Source organism: Lepidochelys olivacea, assembly GCF_965140295.1.
Source record: "Lepidochelys olivacea isolate rLepOli2 genome assembly, chromosome: 3".
NCBI classification, from domain to species: domain Eukaryota; kingdom Metazoa; phylum Chordata; order Testudines; family Cheloniidae; genus Lepidochelys; species Lepidochelys olivacea.
The window spans coordinates 85,349,382-85,368,425 of record NC_140413.1 but is presented as its reverse complement, the minus strand read 5'-3'; the positions used below and the strand labels follow the sequence as shown (position 1 = coordinate 85,368,425).

Sequence of the window (19,044 nt, the reverse complement as noted above, 5' to 3'; positions counted from 1 at the left end):
AGAGCCTGCACCCCCACCCCAGAGCCCTAACCCCCCTCCCACACCCCAACCCCCTGCCCCAGCCCAGAGCCCCCTCCCACACCCTGAACCCCTCATTCCTGAACCCCTCTGCCCCAGCCCTGAGCCCCTCATCCCCAGGCATCAACAATTTTCTTCAACTGGGTCGCCAGAAAAAAAGTTTGAAAACCACTGGTGTAAGCAAGCAGTTAACTCCTAGCTTGTTTGAAAATAAGGAAGGCCTCTTTATAGCAATTCTCTTTTGGTAACATCGGAAGTTTCAAAAAATTGTCATGAGTTCAAACTGGCACATTATTAATGACTAAAAAGAACAAAGACTCTTCAGATTTAAAATTTCTGTGCTACTCCCACATTACACTGTAGGATAGTAATTGTCAGTTTTTTCCATACCAGGAACACCCCAGGACTCTTTCCCCAACTAGCCATCTATCCAGGACCCCTCTCCCATTAAGCAATATGGTTAGCAAACAACTTGAACCTCCTGCCAGCTATTTGGGTCTTCCCCAAGTTGAAACCCCTGCTATATCTCAGCCACAGGTGTATACAACAACCAAGCTATTCTCAAATGTCTGTAAAATGGAATAGAAATGAGGCTATTAAATTTGTTCCTCAGAATTTTACTTTCTGAGACAGACTTAATACAAAACATACATATTTTTCATTTGTTCCTTACCCTTCGTTTACACAATACCATTCTTTCCCATCTAGATTGGCTTTGCCCTTTCCCCAAGACAAAGGGGATTTTGTTGAATTTCAGTAGCAAGTGTTTTGCTCAGTTACCTTTGGTGGCAATAAGTGTAAGTTAATATCTCTGGTAAGCACTCCTTCATTTCAGCAAACACTGTTGGCTGCTTGCCAGCCATCTCTGAAATGACTGAGGCTGGATCATGCATCTTTGAATTTTGCATTTTAAAAATCAATGACATCACAACAGTTTTGTAAATGTTCTTCCCATCTTAACACTGTCTTAGTTTAGTACAAGTCTCCACCAAAACAATCTTCCTTCCACATGCTCCTGACAAAACATATTCTACTTTCGCTTTAAACATATGACAAAAATATTAAGGACAATTGCTGTTGACAACCACAAAAACAACAAGGAGTCCGGTGGCAGCTTAAAGACGAACAGATTTATTTGAGCATAAGCTTTCGTGGGTAAAAAACCACTTCTTCAGATGCATGGAGTCAAAATTACAGACGCAGGCATTATTATACTGACACTTGAAGAGAAGGGAGTTACCACACAAGTGGAGAACCAGTGCTGACAGGGCCAATTCGATCAGGATGGATGTAGTCCACTCCCAATAATTGAGGAGGAGGCATCAATTCCAGGAGAGGCAAAACTGCTTTTGTAATGAGCCAGCCCCTCCCAGTGCCTACCTACTCAAGCCCAAATTAATGGTGTTAAATTTGCAAATGAATTTTAGTTCTGCAGTTTCTCTTTGAAGGCTGTTTCTGAAGTTTTTTTTGTTGAAGGATGGCTACTTTCAGATCTGTTACAGACTGTCCAGGGAGATGGAAGCGTTCTCCCACTGGCTTTTGTATGTTACCATTCCTGATGTCCCATAACCACAGTGATAGTCTAATGACAAAATAAGGGGGAGGGGGACAAACTTGTCAGCCGCTTCTCGGCGAGCTGAGAGCGAGGCTTGCCCCCCTCACAAGGGGGCACCGAACTATTCGGGCGCTGACTGAAGTTCGTCTTCGGCGCTACCCAGGGAGAAGCGCGCACCGAGCAGAGCAGACCCGCCGGGCACAGAGACGGGCTCGCTGAGCTCCCCTTCAGCCAGGTCACACCCCCATCCCGGGGGAGCGTCAGGCTGGGTGTGGTTGGTGTCCGCGCCGGCCGCAGCCCCTTTGCACAGCCCGCCGGTGCTGGCTGGCTGCCGCGGGGCTCCGGTCTGTCCCGGGGGAGCGCCGCTCGGCCGCCTGCCTTTCCCAGCGCCCCGGCTCTCGCCTGGGCCCCCCTGCCCCGCCCCGCCCCGCCCCGCCGGCCGGGCGCCCAGCCCACGGGCTGTGCCGGCGGCGGCGGCAGCAGGCTCCCGCTCCCAGGGGCTCGCCCGCCCAGTCAGCGGGCCATGAGCCCGGGCGCGGCGGCTGCAGCGGGGCGATGGTGCCCAAGGAGAAGCCGCTGTGGAAGGGCTTCGCGTTCCGCCTCTGCCTGCTCTCGGCCGGGCTCTTCCTCTGCCTGCAGCTGGGGCTGAGGCGCTCCCGGGCCCCGGCGGAGAAGGCGGGAGCCGCTGCGGCCCGGGCTCTGCCCGCCCGGGGCACCGAGCAGCGCCTCGGGCCGGTGCCGGCCCGCAGCAGCCGCAAGGGCAGCGCGGAGGCGCACCTGGGGCCGGGGGCGGGGCGGCCGGAGGCGGCGAGCGCCAGCAGGAGGCGGGTGACCTACCTGAGAAGCAGCCGCAGAAGGAGCTCGGAGCCCGCCTGCTGCCCCCTGCAGTCCCTGGGCAGCAGCCGCAGGAAGGTAGGGCACTGGGAGGCCGGGGGAGGGACATGACACGGGCATCGCCATATCACAGCATGACACCCCCTCCCCATGCCGAAGGGCCATAAAATCTAGCTAGTCTAAGGCCGGCGCCTGCAAATGGCTCTGCCCGCACGGGTGGTCGGGACCCCGGGGCTTGGCTCCTACCTCTGATGTGGGGACACTCTCCGCCTCCCCATCTCGCTGTTGGTGCTGAGCCCAGGGGGCGCTCAGTGGGATGACCATATTTCCCAAAGGGAAAAGGGGACACCACATGGAGCTGGCCCCAGCCGCTTGTCCTGGGGTTTGGAGAGGAAGTTGAGGGAGGGATCGCTCAGTGGTTTGCACATTGGTCTGCTAAACCCAGGGTTGTGAGTTCAATCCTTGAGGTGGCCATTTAGGGATCTGGGGCAAAAATTGGGGATTGGTCCTGCTTTGAGTAGATCCCTTCCAACCCTGATAGTCTATGATAAGTTTGGCTCCATATCTGACCTCTGTGGCTATGATGCTAAAAGAGCCATGCAGACCTTCCTGCCCAGGCTCTGAGTGGAGGGGGTTTCAGAGCCTGAGCCTGAATGCATCTACACAGCGACTTTTAATGCAGTAGTGAGCTCGAATCTTTACACCTGGGCTCCGAGACTAGCTTTGGGGTTTTGTTGGTTGTTTGCTATATAGACAGAGGTACCCTTTGAGGGAAGTGTAGAACTACCAGGATCTTTTCTTAATACTCCAGCAGGCCAGGGAAGAGGATGGAGAAATTGGGTAATTCCCTCTTCCCTTATGCCCATCACATCCAGGAATGAAGGAAGTAAAAGAAGCACATTTTGCCGCAACATGGTGACTTTGAGATTTTCTCATGTGGTGTGGTGATGGCATCATGTTACATCAGTTTGCAATGTTGCCAGCTCTTGCAATTTTATTACCAAGTGTTGTAATATTTGGTGTGTTGTCTTAAATCCCCAGCTCCTGATTAGGGGAGATCCATAGCTTTTTTTCAAAAAGAAAGTATATTTTTAACCGTAGTAGTTGCAGGTAAAAACTTTAAATCCTAAGTGTACTTTTAAAGGCTCAGAAGTTAGTAGACAAATACAAAGAGCTCCAATTTATAATTTTTAAGTCAGTCTAATTGTTTTTGGGAGGCTTGACTCATGACTTTTGAATACTTGGGGTTGGCACTGTATGTGTTGGTGTTGAGTTGTGATGACACTTCACACCACAAGCACTTTAGGATACAGTGCTGTTATTTTGTGTTGCTGTAAGTTCATTTGAAAGTGAAGTGACTGAAGTTCATGGTCCATGTCTGCATTAAAGAACTGAACTGTTTCCAGTTGAATTGGTGCAATAGAATTGGTTTAAGCATAAATAGCTTTATATGTCCACTCAAGGAATATGGATGCATACGTTAAAATTTTGCAGTTTCCCTGTGTATCAACACTAGTGCTGTTCTAAACCATTACAATTGCACTGCTCTGAGCTAACAATTTCTGGCATGTCTCCCAGATGTAGTATATTCTGGAAGATTTTTAAAGGCTTCTGGTTCATTGTGGAATGGTAGTGTGAGGACTGTTTGAACTGTTGGTGCTGTTACATTCGTGGTACTGGTCCACACTGTCACTGAGCCACTGAAATGACATCATGATCATCTACCTAAAGTACAGTATGCTTCATTTATTGGGATGCTCTTCATCATGCTACTCCCTCTACTGAGACTACTCCCAGGAAATCAAGTTAACCTAATGAAAGAGAATGGTAAAGACTGAGGCTCTGTCAGGGAAAATAGTAACCAAAAAATCACATAGGGTTTGTCCATATACACACAATTTGTACTACTTATTTATGCTGGCAAAATTGGGATGGTACAATCCCCGTAGTGTGGATACAGATATTCCATTATAAGCATTTTTGGAGTGGTGTTGTAGCTGTGTTGGTCCTGTGCTGGCGACCTAAGAAAGAACTCTGTGAATCTCAAACGCTTGTCCCTTCCACCAAGTGAAGCTGATCCAATAAAAGATATTACCTCACTCACCTTGTTTCTCGCATACTGGCATAGTTTATTCCTATATGGGAAGGGGAATAAGCACGATTGGTATAAGGCATCTCTGTATTGGTATAATACACAAGCTATGTCTTCACTAGGAATGTGAAATCCTAGTGAGGACAAGGCAGTTTGTAGTCTTTACATGAGTTATAGGTTGAGTTAAAGACTGTAGGGGAGCTTAGTCTTTAACTTGATCTGCTAACACATGTTGAAATTACATTGTATTCACTAGGATTTTACATTGAGTTAGTTAACTTCAGATAGTTCAAATAAAGAACACATCTTTAGCCCCTAGTGAAGGCAAGGTCTAGGGATTTGTATAGGTATAACTATTTTGGTTAACTGAAATAATTATACATATAGTTACATGTACAAAATGTATATGTAAACTAGGCCTTAATGGGACACATGTAGCCATTGCCTATTGATTAAGCAGTACTTAGATGTTAAATAGCTCTGAAATGCTAGTCATTTTAACAAGAAAAAATAAAGTAGAAATGGAGTGAATCGTTTTTATTTTTCACCATGTTACATTTTATTTTATTTAAAGACTTTTCAGACCGTTTTAAGAGAAGAAACAGTCTCTTAATTAATACTTTATGGCTTCTACCTGCTCCTTTGGAGCAAGAAAGTAGCTAGACCAGCACTGGCAGCCAGGCTTATGAGCATCCATAGTGCTCTGGGGAGGTGAGGGGAGGGCAGGGCAGGGCAAAGGAACAGTGCAGAGGGACTGGGTCTCAATACAGATCTCCAAGGATCCACCAGGATGGATATATTTCACTGTGGATCTTGCAAGCCATCATGCCATGTGTCCTCTGCATGTCTACAACCCCCTTCTTATCCATGGCAAGGTTAAGACCTTTAACTGTATAGTGTACTGCACAGATATTTCTTTTGGAGGGGATTACAATATATGATCTACAAGCAGTGCAACAAAATATTACTGAATATAATTTTTCCATATATGTTGGGGGATAGCCTACTCTGCTGCCTATTAAACAAATTACACAGAATCATAGAAGATAAGGGTTGGAAGAGACCTCAGGAGGTCATCTAGTCCAACCCACTGCTTAAAGCAGGACCACCCCCAACTAAATCATCCCAGCCAGGGCTTTGTCAAGCCGGGCCTTAAAAACCTCTAAGGATGGAGATTCCACCACCTCCCTAGGTAACCCATTCCAGTGCTTCATCACCCTCCTAGTGAAATAGTTTTTCCTAATATCCAGCCTAGACCTCCCGCATTGCAACTTCAGGCCATTGCTTCTTGTTCTGTCATCTGCCACCACTGAGAACAGCCAAGCTCCATCCTCTTTGGAACCCCCGCTTCAGGTAGTAAAAGGCTGCTATTAAATCCTCTCTCACTCTTCTCTTCTGTAGACTTAATAAGTCCAGTTCCCTCAGCCTCTCCTCATAAGCCATGTGCCCCAGCCCCCTCATCATTTTTGTTGCCCTAGGCAGAAACAATAGAGAATAAAACACTGCAGAATAATTTACATGATCAGTACTTTTAAGGGTCATGTTTACAAACAGTTGTCTTCATATTTTTGTGCTTGATAATAATGTAGTTTTGTTTGTGAACAAACTCACAGGGCATTTGTCTGGGATTTTACCTAGAAACAAATGAACAAAAATTCCAAAAGAAGATGAGAAAGTCTAAGATCCATTCATCCATCCATGACTCCTATCCTTTCAATTCCAGGAAATTGATTGTGTGATTGCACACTTTTTGTGATCAGTGGCACAACAGTAAGATTGGGAAGAATGACACTAAAGACAGTGTGAAAGTTTATACCCTAAATAAATTTGGAAGAAATAGATTTTCATCTGTAAATATTAGTTTCACTGTACATATGCAAACCAATGAAAAAATATTTCCATCTGTGATAATTGAAATGTACAGATAGGCTAAAGAAGAAAAATGCTGCTTGAGAACTTATTAGAGTTTGAATAAAGAATATTTACTTTGTGTATTTTGATAGTTTGTGTTTTAGCAGTTATAAAGCTTTAACTTTTTGAATCTTAATGTCTACTATCATTAACTAATTATTGTCTGACCCCCCCATAATATCCTGCAAATGTAGAAATGTAAATAGATAAAAATAAAAAAGCTTACCATCAAAATTATACAAAAAACTAAATTCTGCCAAGCCTAACCATAAAAGAGTACAAGTGTAAGTACATTCGTCAGCTCTGGTCTACACTAGGAGTTGAGGTTGAATTTAGCAGTGTTAAATTGATTTAACCCTGCACCCATCCACATGACAAAGCCCTATTTTCGACTTAAAGGACTCTTAAAATCGAGTTCCTTACTCCACCCCCGACAAGGGGATTAGCGCTGAAATCGGCCTTGCTGGTTCGAATTTGGGGTACTGTGGACGCAGTTAGATGGTATTGGCCCCAGGAGCTATCCCAGAGTGCTCCATTGTGACCGCTCTGGACAGCACTCTCAACTCAGATGCACTGGCCAGGTAGACAGGAAAAGGCCCGCGAACTTTTGAATTTCAATTTCCTGTTTGGTCAGCTTGGCAAGCTGCAGGTGAGTGCAGAGCTCATCAGCAGAGGTGACCATGCAGAGCTCATCACAGAGGTGACCATGATGGAGTCCCAGAATCGCAAAAGAGCTCCAGCCTGGGCCAAATGGGAGGTACGGGATCTGATTGCTGTATGGGGAGAGGAATCTGTGCTATCAGAATTCCGTTCCAGTTTTCAAAATGCCAAAACCTTTGTCAAAATCTCCCAGGGCATGAAGGACAGAGGCCGTAACAGGGACCCGAAGCAGTGCCGCGTGAAACTTAAGGAGCTGAGGCAAGCCTACCAGAGAGGCAAACGGCCGTTCCGGGTCAGAACACAAAACGTGCCGCTTCTATGATGAGCTGCATGCCATTTTAGGGGGTTCAGCCACCACTACCCCAGCCATGTTGTTTGACTCCTTCAATGGACATGGAGGCAACATGGAAGAGGTTTTGGGGATGAGGAAGAAGAAGAAGATGATGATGATGAGGTTGTAGATAGCTCACAGCAAGCAAGCGGAGAAACCGGTTTTCCCAACAGCCAGGAACTGTTTCTCACCCTGGACCTGGAGCCAGTACCTCCCAAACCCACCCAAGGCTGCCTCCCGGACCCGCCAGGTGGAGAAGGGACCTCTGGTGAGTGTACCTTTTTAAATACTATACATGGTTTAAAAGCAAGCATGTTTAATAATTAATTTGCCCTGGCATTCGCGGCTCTCCTGGATGTACTCCCAAAGCCTTTGCAAAAGGTTTCTGGGGAGGGCAGCCTTATTCCATCCACCATGGTAGGACACTTTACCACTCCAGGCCAGAGGCACATAGTCGGGAATCATTGTAGAACAAAGCATTGCAGTGTATGTTTGCTGGCATTCAAACAACACCAGTTCTTTATCTCTCTGTGTTATCCTCAGGAGAGTGATATCATTCACGGTCACCTGGTTGAATTGGGTGCTTTTCTTAAGGGGACATTCAGTGGTGCGCATTCCTGCTGGGCTGTTTGCCTGTGGCTGAACAGAAGTGTTCCCCGCTGTTAGTCACGGTGTGGGGTGAGGGGCTAGCCACGTGGTGGGGGGAGGCAAAATGCAACCTTGAAATGAAAGCACATGTGCTATGTATGTAATGTTAACAGCAAGGTTTACTGTGAAAGAGTGTACCCATTGTTCTATAAAATCTGTCTTTTTAAATACCACTGTCCCTTTTTTTCCCCTTCCACTAGCTGCATGTGTTTCAAGGATCACAGGATCTTCTCCTTCCCAGAGGCTAGCGAAGATTAGAAGGTGAAAAAAATGCACTCGCGATGAAATGTTCTCTGAGCTCATGCTGTCCTCCCACACTGACAGAGCACAGATGAATGCATGGAGGCAGACAATGTCAGAGTGCAGGAAAGCACAAAATGACTGGGAGGAGAGGTGGCGGGCTGAAGAGAGGGCTGAAGCTGAAAGGTGGCGGCAGCGTGATGAGAGGAGGCAGGATTCAATGCTGAGGCTGCTGGAGGATCAAAATAATATGCTCCAGCATATGGTTGAGCTGCAGGAAAGGCAGCTGGAACACAGACCGCCGCTACAGCCCCTGTGTAACCAACCGCCCTCCTCCCCAAGTTCCATAGCCTCCTTACCCAGATGCCCAAGAACGCAGTGGGGGGGCCCCTGGCCACAGCCACTCCACCCCAGAGGATTGCTCAAGCAACAGAAGGTTGGCATTCAATAAGTTTTAAAGTTTTAAACTTTTAAAGTGCTGTGTGGCCTTGTCCTTCCGTCCTCCACCACCCCTCCCACTGCTTCTCTCCTCCACCACCCCTCCTGGGCTACTTTGGTAGTAATCCCCCTATTTGTGTGATGAATTAATAAAGAATGCATGAATGTGAAGCAACAATGACTTTATTGCCTCTGCAAGCGGTGATGGAAGGGAGGAGGGGAGAGTGGTTAGCTTATAGGGAAGTAGAGTGAACCAAGGGGCAGGGGGTTTCATCAAGGAGAAACAAACAGAACTTTCACAGTGTAGCCTGGCCAGTCATGAAACTGGTTTTCAAAGTTTCTCTGATGCGCACCGTGCCCTCCTGTGCTCTTCTAACTGCCCTGGTGTCTAGCTGTGCATAACCAGCAGCCAGGCGATTTGCCTCAACCTCCCACCCCACCATAAATGTCTCCCCCTTACTCTCACAGATATTGTGGAGCGCACAACAAGCAGTAATAACAGTGGGAATATTGGCTTCGCTGAGGTCTAAGCGAGTCAGTAAACTGCGCCAGCACGCTTTTAAATGTCCAAATGCACATTCTACCACCATTTTGCACTTGCTCAGCCTGTAGTTGAACAGCTCCTGACTACTATCCAGGCTGCCTGTGTATGGCTTCATGAGCCATGGCATTAAGGGGTAGGCTGGGTCCCCAAGGATAACTATAGGCATTTCAACATCCCCAGTGGTTATTTTCTGGTCTTGGAATAAAGTCCCTTCCTGCAGCTTTTGAAACAGACCAGAGTTCCTGAAGATGCGAGCGTCATGTACCTTTCCTGGCCATCCCACGTTGATGTTGGTGAAACGTTCCTTGTGATCCACCAGTGCTTGCAGCACTATTGCTTGTGGTTTATGTACTCGCCGGCTTGGTGCTCCAGTGCCAAGATAGGGATATGGGTTTCGTCTATGGCCCCAACACAGTTAGGGAATCCCATTGCAGGAAAGCCATCCGCTATGACCTGCACATTTCCCAGGGTCACTACCCTTGATATCAGAATATCTTTGATTGTTTTAGCTACTTGCATCACAGCAGCCCCCACAGTAGATTTGCCCACTCCAAATTGATTTCCGACTGACCAGTAGCTGTCTGGCGTTGCAAGCTTCCACAGGGCTATTGTTACTCACTTCTCAACTGTGAGGGCTGTCAGTGATGTGCCAGGCTAAGTTTAAAATGACTTTCCTCCATTCTTTTCAATTGTATTACACAACTAAAAGTTTCTGTTTAAAAAAGATGTTCCCAGCCTTTGGATTTGTTTTTATAGACTTTATGTCCAGGGTGTCTAGAGCAGGAGTGGGCAAACACTTTGGCCCAAGGGCCATATCTGGGTTTGGAAATTGTGTTGCAGGCCATGAATGCTCACAAAATTGGGTGTTGGGGTGCGGGCTCCAGCTGGGGGTGTGGGCTCTGGGGTGTGGCTATATATGAGGGGTTGGGGGTGCAGGAGGGTTCTCCGGGCTGGGACCAATGGGTTTGGAGGGGGATCAGGGCTGGGGCAGGGGATTGGGGCATGGGAGGGGGTCAGGAGTCCAGGCTCCAAGCGGTGCTTACCTCAAGCAGCTCCTGGAAGCAGTGGCATGTCCCCCGTCTGGCTTCTACACAGAGGCACGGCCAGGTGGCTCTGCGTGCTGCCCCATCCACAGGCGCCGCCTCCACAGCTCCCATTGGCTTTAGTTCCCAGTCAATGGGAGCAGCAGGGGCAGTGCTTGGGGCAGGGGCAGCATGCGGAGCCCCCTGGCTGCCCCTACATGTAGGAGCTGGAGGGGGGGGGGGACATGCCACGGCTTCTGGGAGCTGCGCAGAGCCACGGCATGCACAGAGTGGGGCAAGCCCCTGACCCCTCTACCTGGCGGGAGCTCAAGGGCCAGATTAAAATGTCTGAAGGCTGGATGCGGCCCCCAGGCCGTAGTTTGCCCACCCCTGGTTTAGAGTGTATGGGTAAGCATCATTTTTAGTATTCTGTAAATCTGCTAAACATAAGTTTTTGATGTTAAAATTTTTCATAGTTGATTTATGTGTATATTGTTTTTAAATTGCTTTCAGTTTTTTAAATCTCTGATATTAGTTGTGCAAGTCACTTCTTTGTGTGCCTCAGTTTCCCCATCTCCAAACTGGGGATAATGATACAGTAACTCCTCACTTAAAGTCATCCCAGTTAATGTTGTTTTGTTGTTATGTTGCTGATCAGTTAGGGAACATGCTCACTTAAAGTTGTGCAATGTTCCCTTATAATGTCGTTTGGCAGCTGCCTGCTTTGTCCACTGCTTGCAGAAAGAGCAGCCCTTTGCAGCTAGCTGGTGGGGGCTTGGAACCAGGGTGGACCGGCAGCCGCCCTATCAACTCTCTGCTCCCCTAAGTTCCCTGTGGGACAGCCGCCCAACAGCCTATCAATTGCCGGCAGTTCAGCTGTCCCTCCTCCCTCTGCCATGTGCTGCTCCTGCCCTCTGCCTTGGAGCTGCTCCTGGGAGTCTCCTGCTTGCTGTGCGGGGTGGGGAGCAAAGTGGGGGGCTAATATCACGATGTCCCCCTTCACCCTACTCCTGCCACCCGCTTACCCTATCTCCAAAGAGCAGTGGGGGGACACGACTGGGCTCAGGATGGAGGGAGCTTGCAGGCAGCAGCTGCTGCCTCAACTTCCTGATCTTAAAAGGCAGTGTACTTAGAGTGGGGTCAGCGTACTTAAAGGGGAAATGCACATCTCTCTCTCTCTTACACACAGGGTGTGTGTCTCTGTCTCTGTCTCTGTCATGCTGTCTCCCCTCCCTCCATTCATGCTGCCTTGTAGAGTATGAGGCTACATTAACAACAATGTTTAACCCTTGAGGGCTCAGCTGAGTTCTAGTTCATCATTTAGCAGTAAGGCATTCCCTGGGAAATATCCCACCCTCTTCCACCCTCTGACTTCACCACCACAACCAAGCTTCACAATCATCATTGCTGTGTACAGTATTAAATTGTTTGTTTAAAACTTATATTGTGTATACATATATATAATAGTCTTTTGTCTGGTGAAAAAAATTTCCCTGGAACCTAACCCCCTCTATTTACATTAATTCGAATGGGGAAATTGGATTTGCTTAACATCATTTCGCTTAACGTTGCATTTTTCAGGAACATAACTACAATGTTAAGCAAGGAGTTACTGTACTGACCTCCTTTGTAAAACACTTTGGATCTACTGCTGGAAAAGCACTATACAAGTGCTGGGTGGTATTATTATTATTTATTACATATTATTGGGCTGCTCCTGCTTCTGTTCAAGCCAGTGCTAACACTCTCATAGAAATCTTGGTCCTCTTGAAATCAGCCTAATCTCTCTGTTTAGCCATTTATACTACACTCAATACTGTAATAGCTGAACACTTTAGGATTGGGCCCTAACTTTTTATACTGATTTATTATTGTTTTCTCCCAGTTCCATACATTGTAATGTGAAAGCTGTTGAGATTTGAGAGTTGAAAAGGATGATCTTAAGAGTTTACAGTTATATAGGTTTTAGTTTTTGTTTTAAATTTGGAAGAATCCCCAAACATTTTATAAACTGAAACATAAGTCAGACACAGAGTTTATTCCAACTGCTTTATGGGTATCAGACATCAAAGTTCAGCAATTCACAGAATTGTTACACAACTATTTGGGGCTATGTCTTCACTAGAAATGCTGCTGCTGTGCTTCACTATAGCCACTTGCTACAGAGACCGGAAGGATTCTCCTTCTGTCAGGCTAGTGCTGGCAACCCCAGTGTTTAGGTCGGCTTAGCATGGTAGACCTAACTTCTTAGTGTAGACCTGGCCTAGGAAAGGAAGTATAGGATATACCTTAACCTTAAAAGTAGAGGCAAAGTCTAGGTAAAGTTAGAATATAATTGCCCAAATTGGAATTTGGCTAGGACACTGAGTTAAAATCCATACTGTTGTGAAAAGTGCAATGGTGTCTTTAACTACCACTGTGATGGGTTTGAGGCTCTTTGGGGTGACACCTGATGTACTGGGATGTCACTGAGTCAGCCTATTCTACCCGGCCTTGCTGGGTTAGGCTCACAAGCCTCTTCCAGCCAAGCACACAGAGAGACAGAGATCCGCTCTGGAAAGATTCAGCCTTAGGGGCTTGCTCCAACACTCTGATGCCCACTCCCTTTAAGAGGTACAAACCCAAAGGTTTTATGAAATTCTCCCCCTCCCTCAATGTGAAGAGAGGTGTGCACACTTCTTCCCCCCCCCCCAGTTAGAAATTACATAAACTGGATTATATTATAAAAAAGAATTAAGTTTATTAACTACCAAAGGTGGATTTTAAGTGAATATGAGAGATAACAGACAGAACAAAGCAGATTATTGAGCAAATAAACAAAGTATGCCAGCTAAGCTCAATATACTTAAGAAACAGGTTACAAAATGTACTTTCTTACCCTAAATGTTATTTTAGGCAGGTTGCAAAGTTTCTTTGGTTTAGAGTTCCAGTTATATTTCTTTTCAGACTGGACTCTTAACTCATTCTGGACTCCCCACTTGCCCTCCCCTCGGGTGGCTTTAGCAGTCTTTCTTCTTGGGCAGACAAGCCATGGAGAGGAGTAGTCCCGTTTGCCTTCCTCCCCATCCTTAAATAAGATTAACATAGGGCGGGAATCCTTTGTTTCCCAAATGTGACACTCCCCCCACCCCTGTTCCCTTCCAGTGGAAAGTTAGAAGAAGTCTCAGGTAACGTTTAGTATCCGGTGACAAGACCACCTGACTGTAGTATCACAGCATCCATGAGTCAGTGGCAGTATGGAGTGTCCACAGGAAGGCCCAGCCTTTTCACAGTCCATTCTCCTCGCTGATGGGCCATCCGCCCTGTCTGGCTTTTCCATTGTTGTACTGAAGTGTTAGCAGTGGGTGTCACCCAAAGTAGCATAGTTGAAATACAGATACATAGTCAATATTCCTAACTTCAGATATAGAAATGATACAGCGTACAAATTGGATAATCACATTCAATAAATTATAACCTTTCCAATGATAACTTACAAGACCCATCTTGCATAAAGTACATCTCAGTTATGTCATATTCATAACATAATCATATTTTCATAAAGAATATGAAGTGAAACGTCACAACCACAAATGGTCATGACTTCAGTTTAACACGTCAGTGGGAAGAACATCACTGACACCATTTCCTTCAGCACTTGGGGGTCTGTTGTATTAATTACAAGGGTCAAAAGAGTTAATGTTAGACACTTTCACTGTCTAACATACAAACAGTGATACAAAGAGGTCTATTGTGTTGTTGTTTTTTAACAGAGGCCTTAGTTTACTTGATTTTTTGGCAAACACTTGTAAGTGATTTTAAACTTAAAAGATTATTGATTAAACACAAGAAAGAAACTGAAACTGAGTGATTATGCAAAACAAACAATTAAAATTTTTAAGTCTCTCTCCTTTTGGAGGCAAAATATTAGTCTCTCATTTACAGAACAACCTTTCTTTGATTAAAAGTAAAGGATTAATTTTACTTTCAGTCCAGATGTGTAAAGGGTATTCATGTCTCCTGTTTCTAACAAATAGACACAAGGTGGAGGAAAGAGGATAGACAGGGCAGGAAAAATATGGCTTTTGTTGATATCTTTGGAACAGTGGATGGCTGGTTAGCCACAAATGGATTCTTTGGCTGGTTGGTCAACCGTTGCTTGGACACTGGTTCGCTTTCTGGTCAGAACATCATCTGGTTGGGTCTTTTACTCCTTGGACAGGGCAGGGTTGTGGCCATCTCATCTCACAGTGCTAATGCAGTGCATTTGATTTCAGGGTTTGATGAAAAGCTGAGAGAGAGAATATAGGAGGAAACAAATAGTGGGGCAGAAAGGAACACAACAGAGAAGGAGAGGCAAAACTGGATGTTATGTGTCTCTGTGGTACAGGCAATTAGTTTTCTGATGGGCTGAGGACAAAATGTCATGATGATTTTCAGAATTTACAATTGAAAAACAAAGCTCTTTGAACAAGAGCAAAGCCAACTGGCCTTCTTCCTGGAAGAAAGTCTTTCGGTTTGGTCTTCTCCTTTTATCTTGCTGTCAGGAAGGAATCTTCCCCTAGGTTAGATTGGCAGAGACCCTGGGGGTTTTTCGTCTTCTTCAGGAGCATGAGGCAATGATCACTTGCAGATTTAAACTAGTGTAATTAGTGGATTCTCTGTAACTTGAAGTCTTTAAACCATGGTTTGAGGACTTCATTAACTCAGGTCTTGTCTACACTGCCACTTACAGTGCTGCAACTTTCACCATTGTAAAGTGGCAGTGTAGATAGAGCAACAGCACTGGGAGCTATTCCCCTCGTGGAGGTAGTTTTATTACAGCGCTGGGAGAGCTTTCTCCCAGTGCTGGAGCCACGACTACACAACCGCGTTAAAGCGCTGCCGTGGGACCGCTTTAACGTCGGCTGTGTAGACATATCCACAGCCAGAGGTTATGGGCCTGTTACAGGAGGGGGTGGGCGAGCTTCTGTGGCTTGCAGTGTGCAGGAGGTTAGACTAAATGATGGTGATGGTCCCTTCTGACCTTCAAGTCTATGAGACAAGATGAGATGAGCTGGGATGGAAATTGAGATGAGAGAGAGAGAGCTACATTAATTTATTTTTAAAGTCTCTTTTTAAGAAACCCCAAAAGGGGAAAAATAGGTGACATCGTTTTTCCCCTCATTATTTTGTCTACCAATTAGGCCTGATATTTGTCACACAAATTTTGGTTAATTAATTGTTTGGACTAATCCAGCTTCTTTGTATGGTTCTTTTGCACTTGTTTATAATATTGATTTGTTGAAAACAACTCAACTTATTTTCTTATGGTTAATTTTTAAGTACTCAAAGTACAGGTTATTGTAACATTTTATGAACTTTCACTTTTGAGCTTACAGTTAGGGTAAATTTTATAGGTTTAATAGTCACAACAGGTCTCCCATCCAAGTACTGATCTAACCCAAACTTGCTTAGTAAGTAAGATTTGCACAAGGATTACACAGCAAGCTAGTATGGTTTCAGGCCATTGGTATGTGGGAGGTAACTATGAGTGCCTTGGTTTTTGTTCAGATATTGTCAAACTAAAAGAGCAGGCTGAGGGAGATGATTGTGTTTGGAATAAAAGAAGGTACTTTTATTAATAGTTGTTTCAACAGCAAACAATCAAATCCCAAGACCACCAGACAAATCTGGTATCAAATTGATGCAGCTGTGTCAGTAAAAAATACAGAAGCACATGAATTCTTTTCAGAGTAATTATGCAAGAAAAATACTGACACTTCTCTATATTTTAATGGCAAATAACATTTGTTTAATAGACCATAAAGAGTGAATGTAACATTGTTTCTGACAGTGATGTCATTTGTTAAATTACGAGGTAAATGATCTCCCAGTAACCTTGATTCTTACATGTTTTTTATTACTGAAAAAGATTCTTCCTTCATACATTTTTGGGAAGCATCTGGGGAATATTATCTTTCAGAAAGTCATTAAGGCTTTATGTGATTTAATTATATCTAACAATATAATATATAGATTTATTCCAAATACATACTCCAGATTTCTTTTCAACATGCACAGGTTGTGGAATAAACTGTCCTAGATAGCCATGATGATGAAAATATTTTTATAAGGGATATAAGCCATCATGCTTAAAGGCATAAGCCAAACATTGAATGATAGATGGGTAAGTTTAGTTATTCCATAATCTTTCATTATGGGGATTGTTTCACCTTCCTATTGAAGTGTCTAGTTCTGGACACTGTCAGAGACAGGAGAGTGGGCTAAATGGACCACTAGTCTGATCCAAAATGCAGTTCTTATGTGTCTGTGTTAGGAGAGAAATACGTAATGACCCATTTCTCTTTTCAGCACATAACCCAAGAAGCTGTACTGGGCAGATGTATGGGGGTGGGGAGAGAACAATGCTCCCTTTCTCCCATCTGCAGAATGGTTGCACAGCCAGTGGCTGAACTAGCTCTGTGTGCCCTCTAGGCATTCGCACTTTCGGAGGGGACCAGAGGATTCCTGCTGCAGTGGATTCTTTGCTCTCACCTCTTTTTTGCTGTTCCAAAAGCCCCTGCAGAGAAGGTCTCTATGCAAGGGCTCTATGGAGAGCAGGGCTCTACAGGTGCACAGCAGACCTGCACCACTTCTGCCACTCAGGGATCCTCTGTGGCCACAGAGGCAGGATTTTCCTCATATGAATAGTGACCTGTATTAGTTTTCAGTTGCCACTGACCTACTCTGTAACAAAAGTGACACACGAATGTGGTAAAAGACTGGTCTTTATTTTTTGGGCCCAGTCACACGGCCCATATTTACAAGTTATACTTCTGACACATGGCGCAAGTCAGCATCCACTGTCTCCAGCGACCGCACACCACCAGCAGGTTGCATTGGTAGCTTGCAGACAACTTCACTGAGATCAGAATCCCACCTCTCCTGAATTTTACAGTCCTACTCAAAAATTCCCTTTGTATAACTTGCTAGAGGGGAGTAGGAGGAAAGAGCAGATTTTGGCCATGTCGACACTACAGGCTTGTGTTGGTCAGAGGTATCATCCCTGACTGACAGAACTGTGCCAATAAAAGCCCTAAGCATAAAGGCAATTATACCTGCAAAACTGTGCTTTTGTCTGTATAGCTTATTTCACTCAGAGAGGCTGGAATAACCACCATCAGCAAAAGCCCAATTTTGCCAGTATAAGCTGTGTCCCTACTAGAAGTGCTTTGCTGGTGTAGCGTACCAGTATAGCTGTACTGGCAAAGCACCTTACAAGGTTGTGTTTACACTGCCACTTTCAGCGCTAAAATTTTAGTCGTTCAAGGGTGTGGAAACACCCCCCCTCTCCCCCGAGCGACAAAAGTTTTAGTGCTGAAAAGTGCCAGTATAGACAGTGCTTTATCTCCGGGAGCCGCGCTCCCAGCGATAAAGCTACCATCCCTCGTTAGGGGGAGAGCTACCATCCCTCGTTAGGGGGAGAGCTACCATCCCTCGTTAGGGGGAGAGCTCTCCCCCAGCGATAAAGCGTGTTTACACTGCCCACGTTACAGCATTGCCACTGCCGCGCTGTAACGTGGGCAGTGTAGACGTATCCTTAGTGTGGACATAGCCTGCATGACGCCCCAGGGGCTTAAAGCTCTCTCGGAGAGTTTTTGGTTTCATCCTTTATCTCTGCAGTGCTCCAGAGTGCTTGCTCTTTCTTAGCATCTTGTCACATGCAGAGCAGGATTTAACTTTCCAGCTGCTAAGGCTTTCATTGAAGCTTGATCAGTTTTTCACCATTAACATTTACTCACCCAACCGTTTACTTGTCAGCATTTATGTATATATTTAAAATAACATGAAACCCATGGCAGTTGCTGGAGTCTGACAAATGTCATTGTCCAGAGGTTATCTTGAAATCTGGAGAGCCAGATTAAGTGACCTGTGCACAGGAGTGCTCTCCTGGGATCTGGTGGTGGTGGTGGACAGAATCTTCACAGGCATCTCCACAGAAGTTACTGCAGCTAAGGTTACTTAGCCTCAGCATGCGATACTTCCCCTGAATTCAGCAGGGTCTGGCTAATGGATCTGAGTAGTTACTAATCCACCAACTGTATCTTAGCTCCAAAATGCCCTTTTCTGCTACATGGAGCTGTGCCCTGTGGTATGTGGGGCATGTGGTCTCTTTGCATTCTAACCTCCCTGCACAGTGGAACCACACTGGCTCTGTTCCATGGACATTGTATGCTTACAGGTGGCGGAGGGGGCAGGATTTGTCCTGAAGAAATTATGAACATTTAACATAAAATGAATGCCGAGTTTGAGAAGTGAGAGATTTCCACAAAATGGGTATAGCTTTGTCAATGGCAGGCCAAGCTTCCCTACGCCACTTCACCTCAGCCTTGCTTACAGATTGATCACCTTTATGAGTTGGGCTGGTCCAGGCCTCATGCTTATTCAGGGCACGCTCCAACTCCCACTGAAATCCAACATCCTCATTGGAAGTTGAATCAGCCCCCAAATCCTCTGTCTGTTGAGTCTGCTGCAAAAAGCTGAAGTTGTGATGTGGACATCGGACAACAACTCCTTTTCACAAACACTGTCCAACAACTATCACATTGTAATGACTAATAATGACTACCTGTCTGTAATGGCTTTGTTTGGATTCCAAATGTTGACATATGGGTGAGAGTCTCTATGTCCCATTACCTATTTTTCAGGCCACATACTATGCTCTCTTACTTATAACTTAGACTACATGCTACTTGGAATTCCATTCATACTGGATAGTCATTCAATTTT

General features: G+C 45.5%; 1 protein-coding gene across 3 annotated transcripts in view; it reads left to right on the top strand.

Moving 5' to 3' along the window:
• Positions 1-1,156: 1,156 nt before the first annotated feature.
• Positions 1,157-19,044, top strand: part of METTL24 (methyltransferase like 24) — an 88,456-nt gene continuing 70,568 nt past the window's right edge. The window contains exons 1-2 of one of the 3 annotated variants that reach the window (XM_084622937.1): positions 7,404-7,669; positions 8,250-8,725. In XM_084622937.1, the coding sequence (XP_084479063.1) occupies positions 8,336-8,725 (390 nt within the window). In that variant the 5' untranslated portion in view covers positions 7,404-7,669; positions 8,250-8,335. Of the gene's footprint in view, positions 2,486-7,403; positions 7,670-8,249; positions 8,726-19,044 lie in introns of those variants that run through there. The other 2 variants (XM_084622935.1, XM_084622936.1) reach the window with 2 other exon arrangements.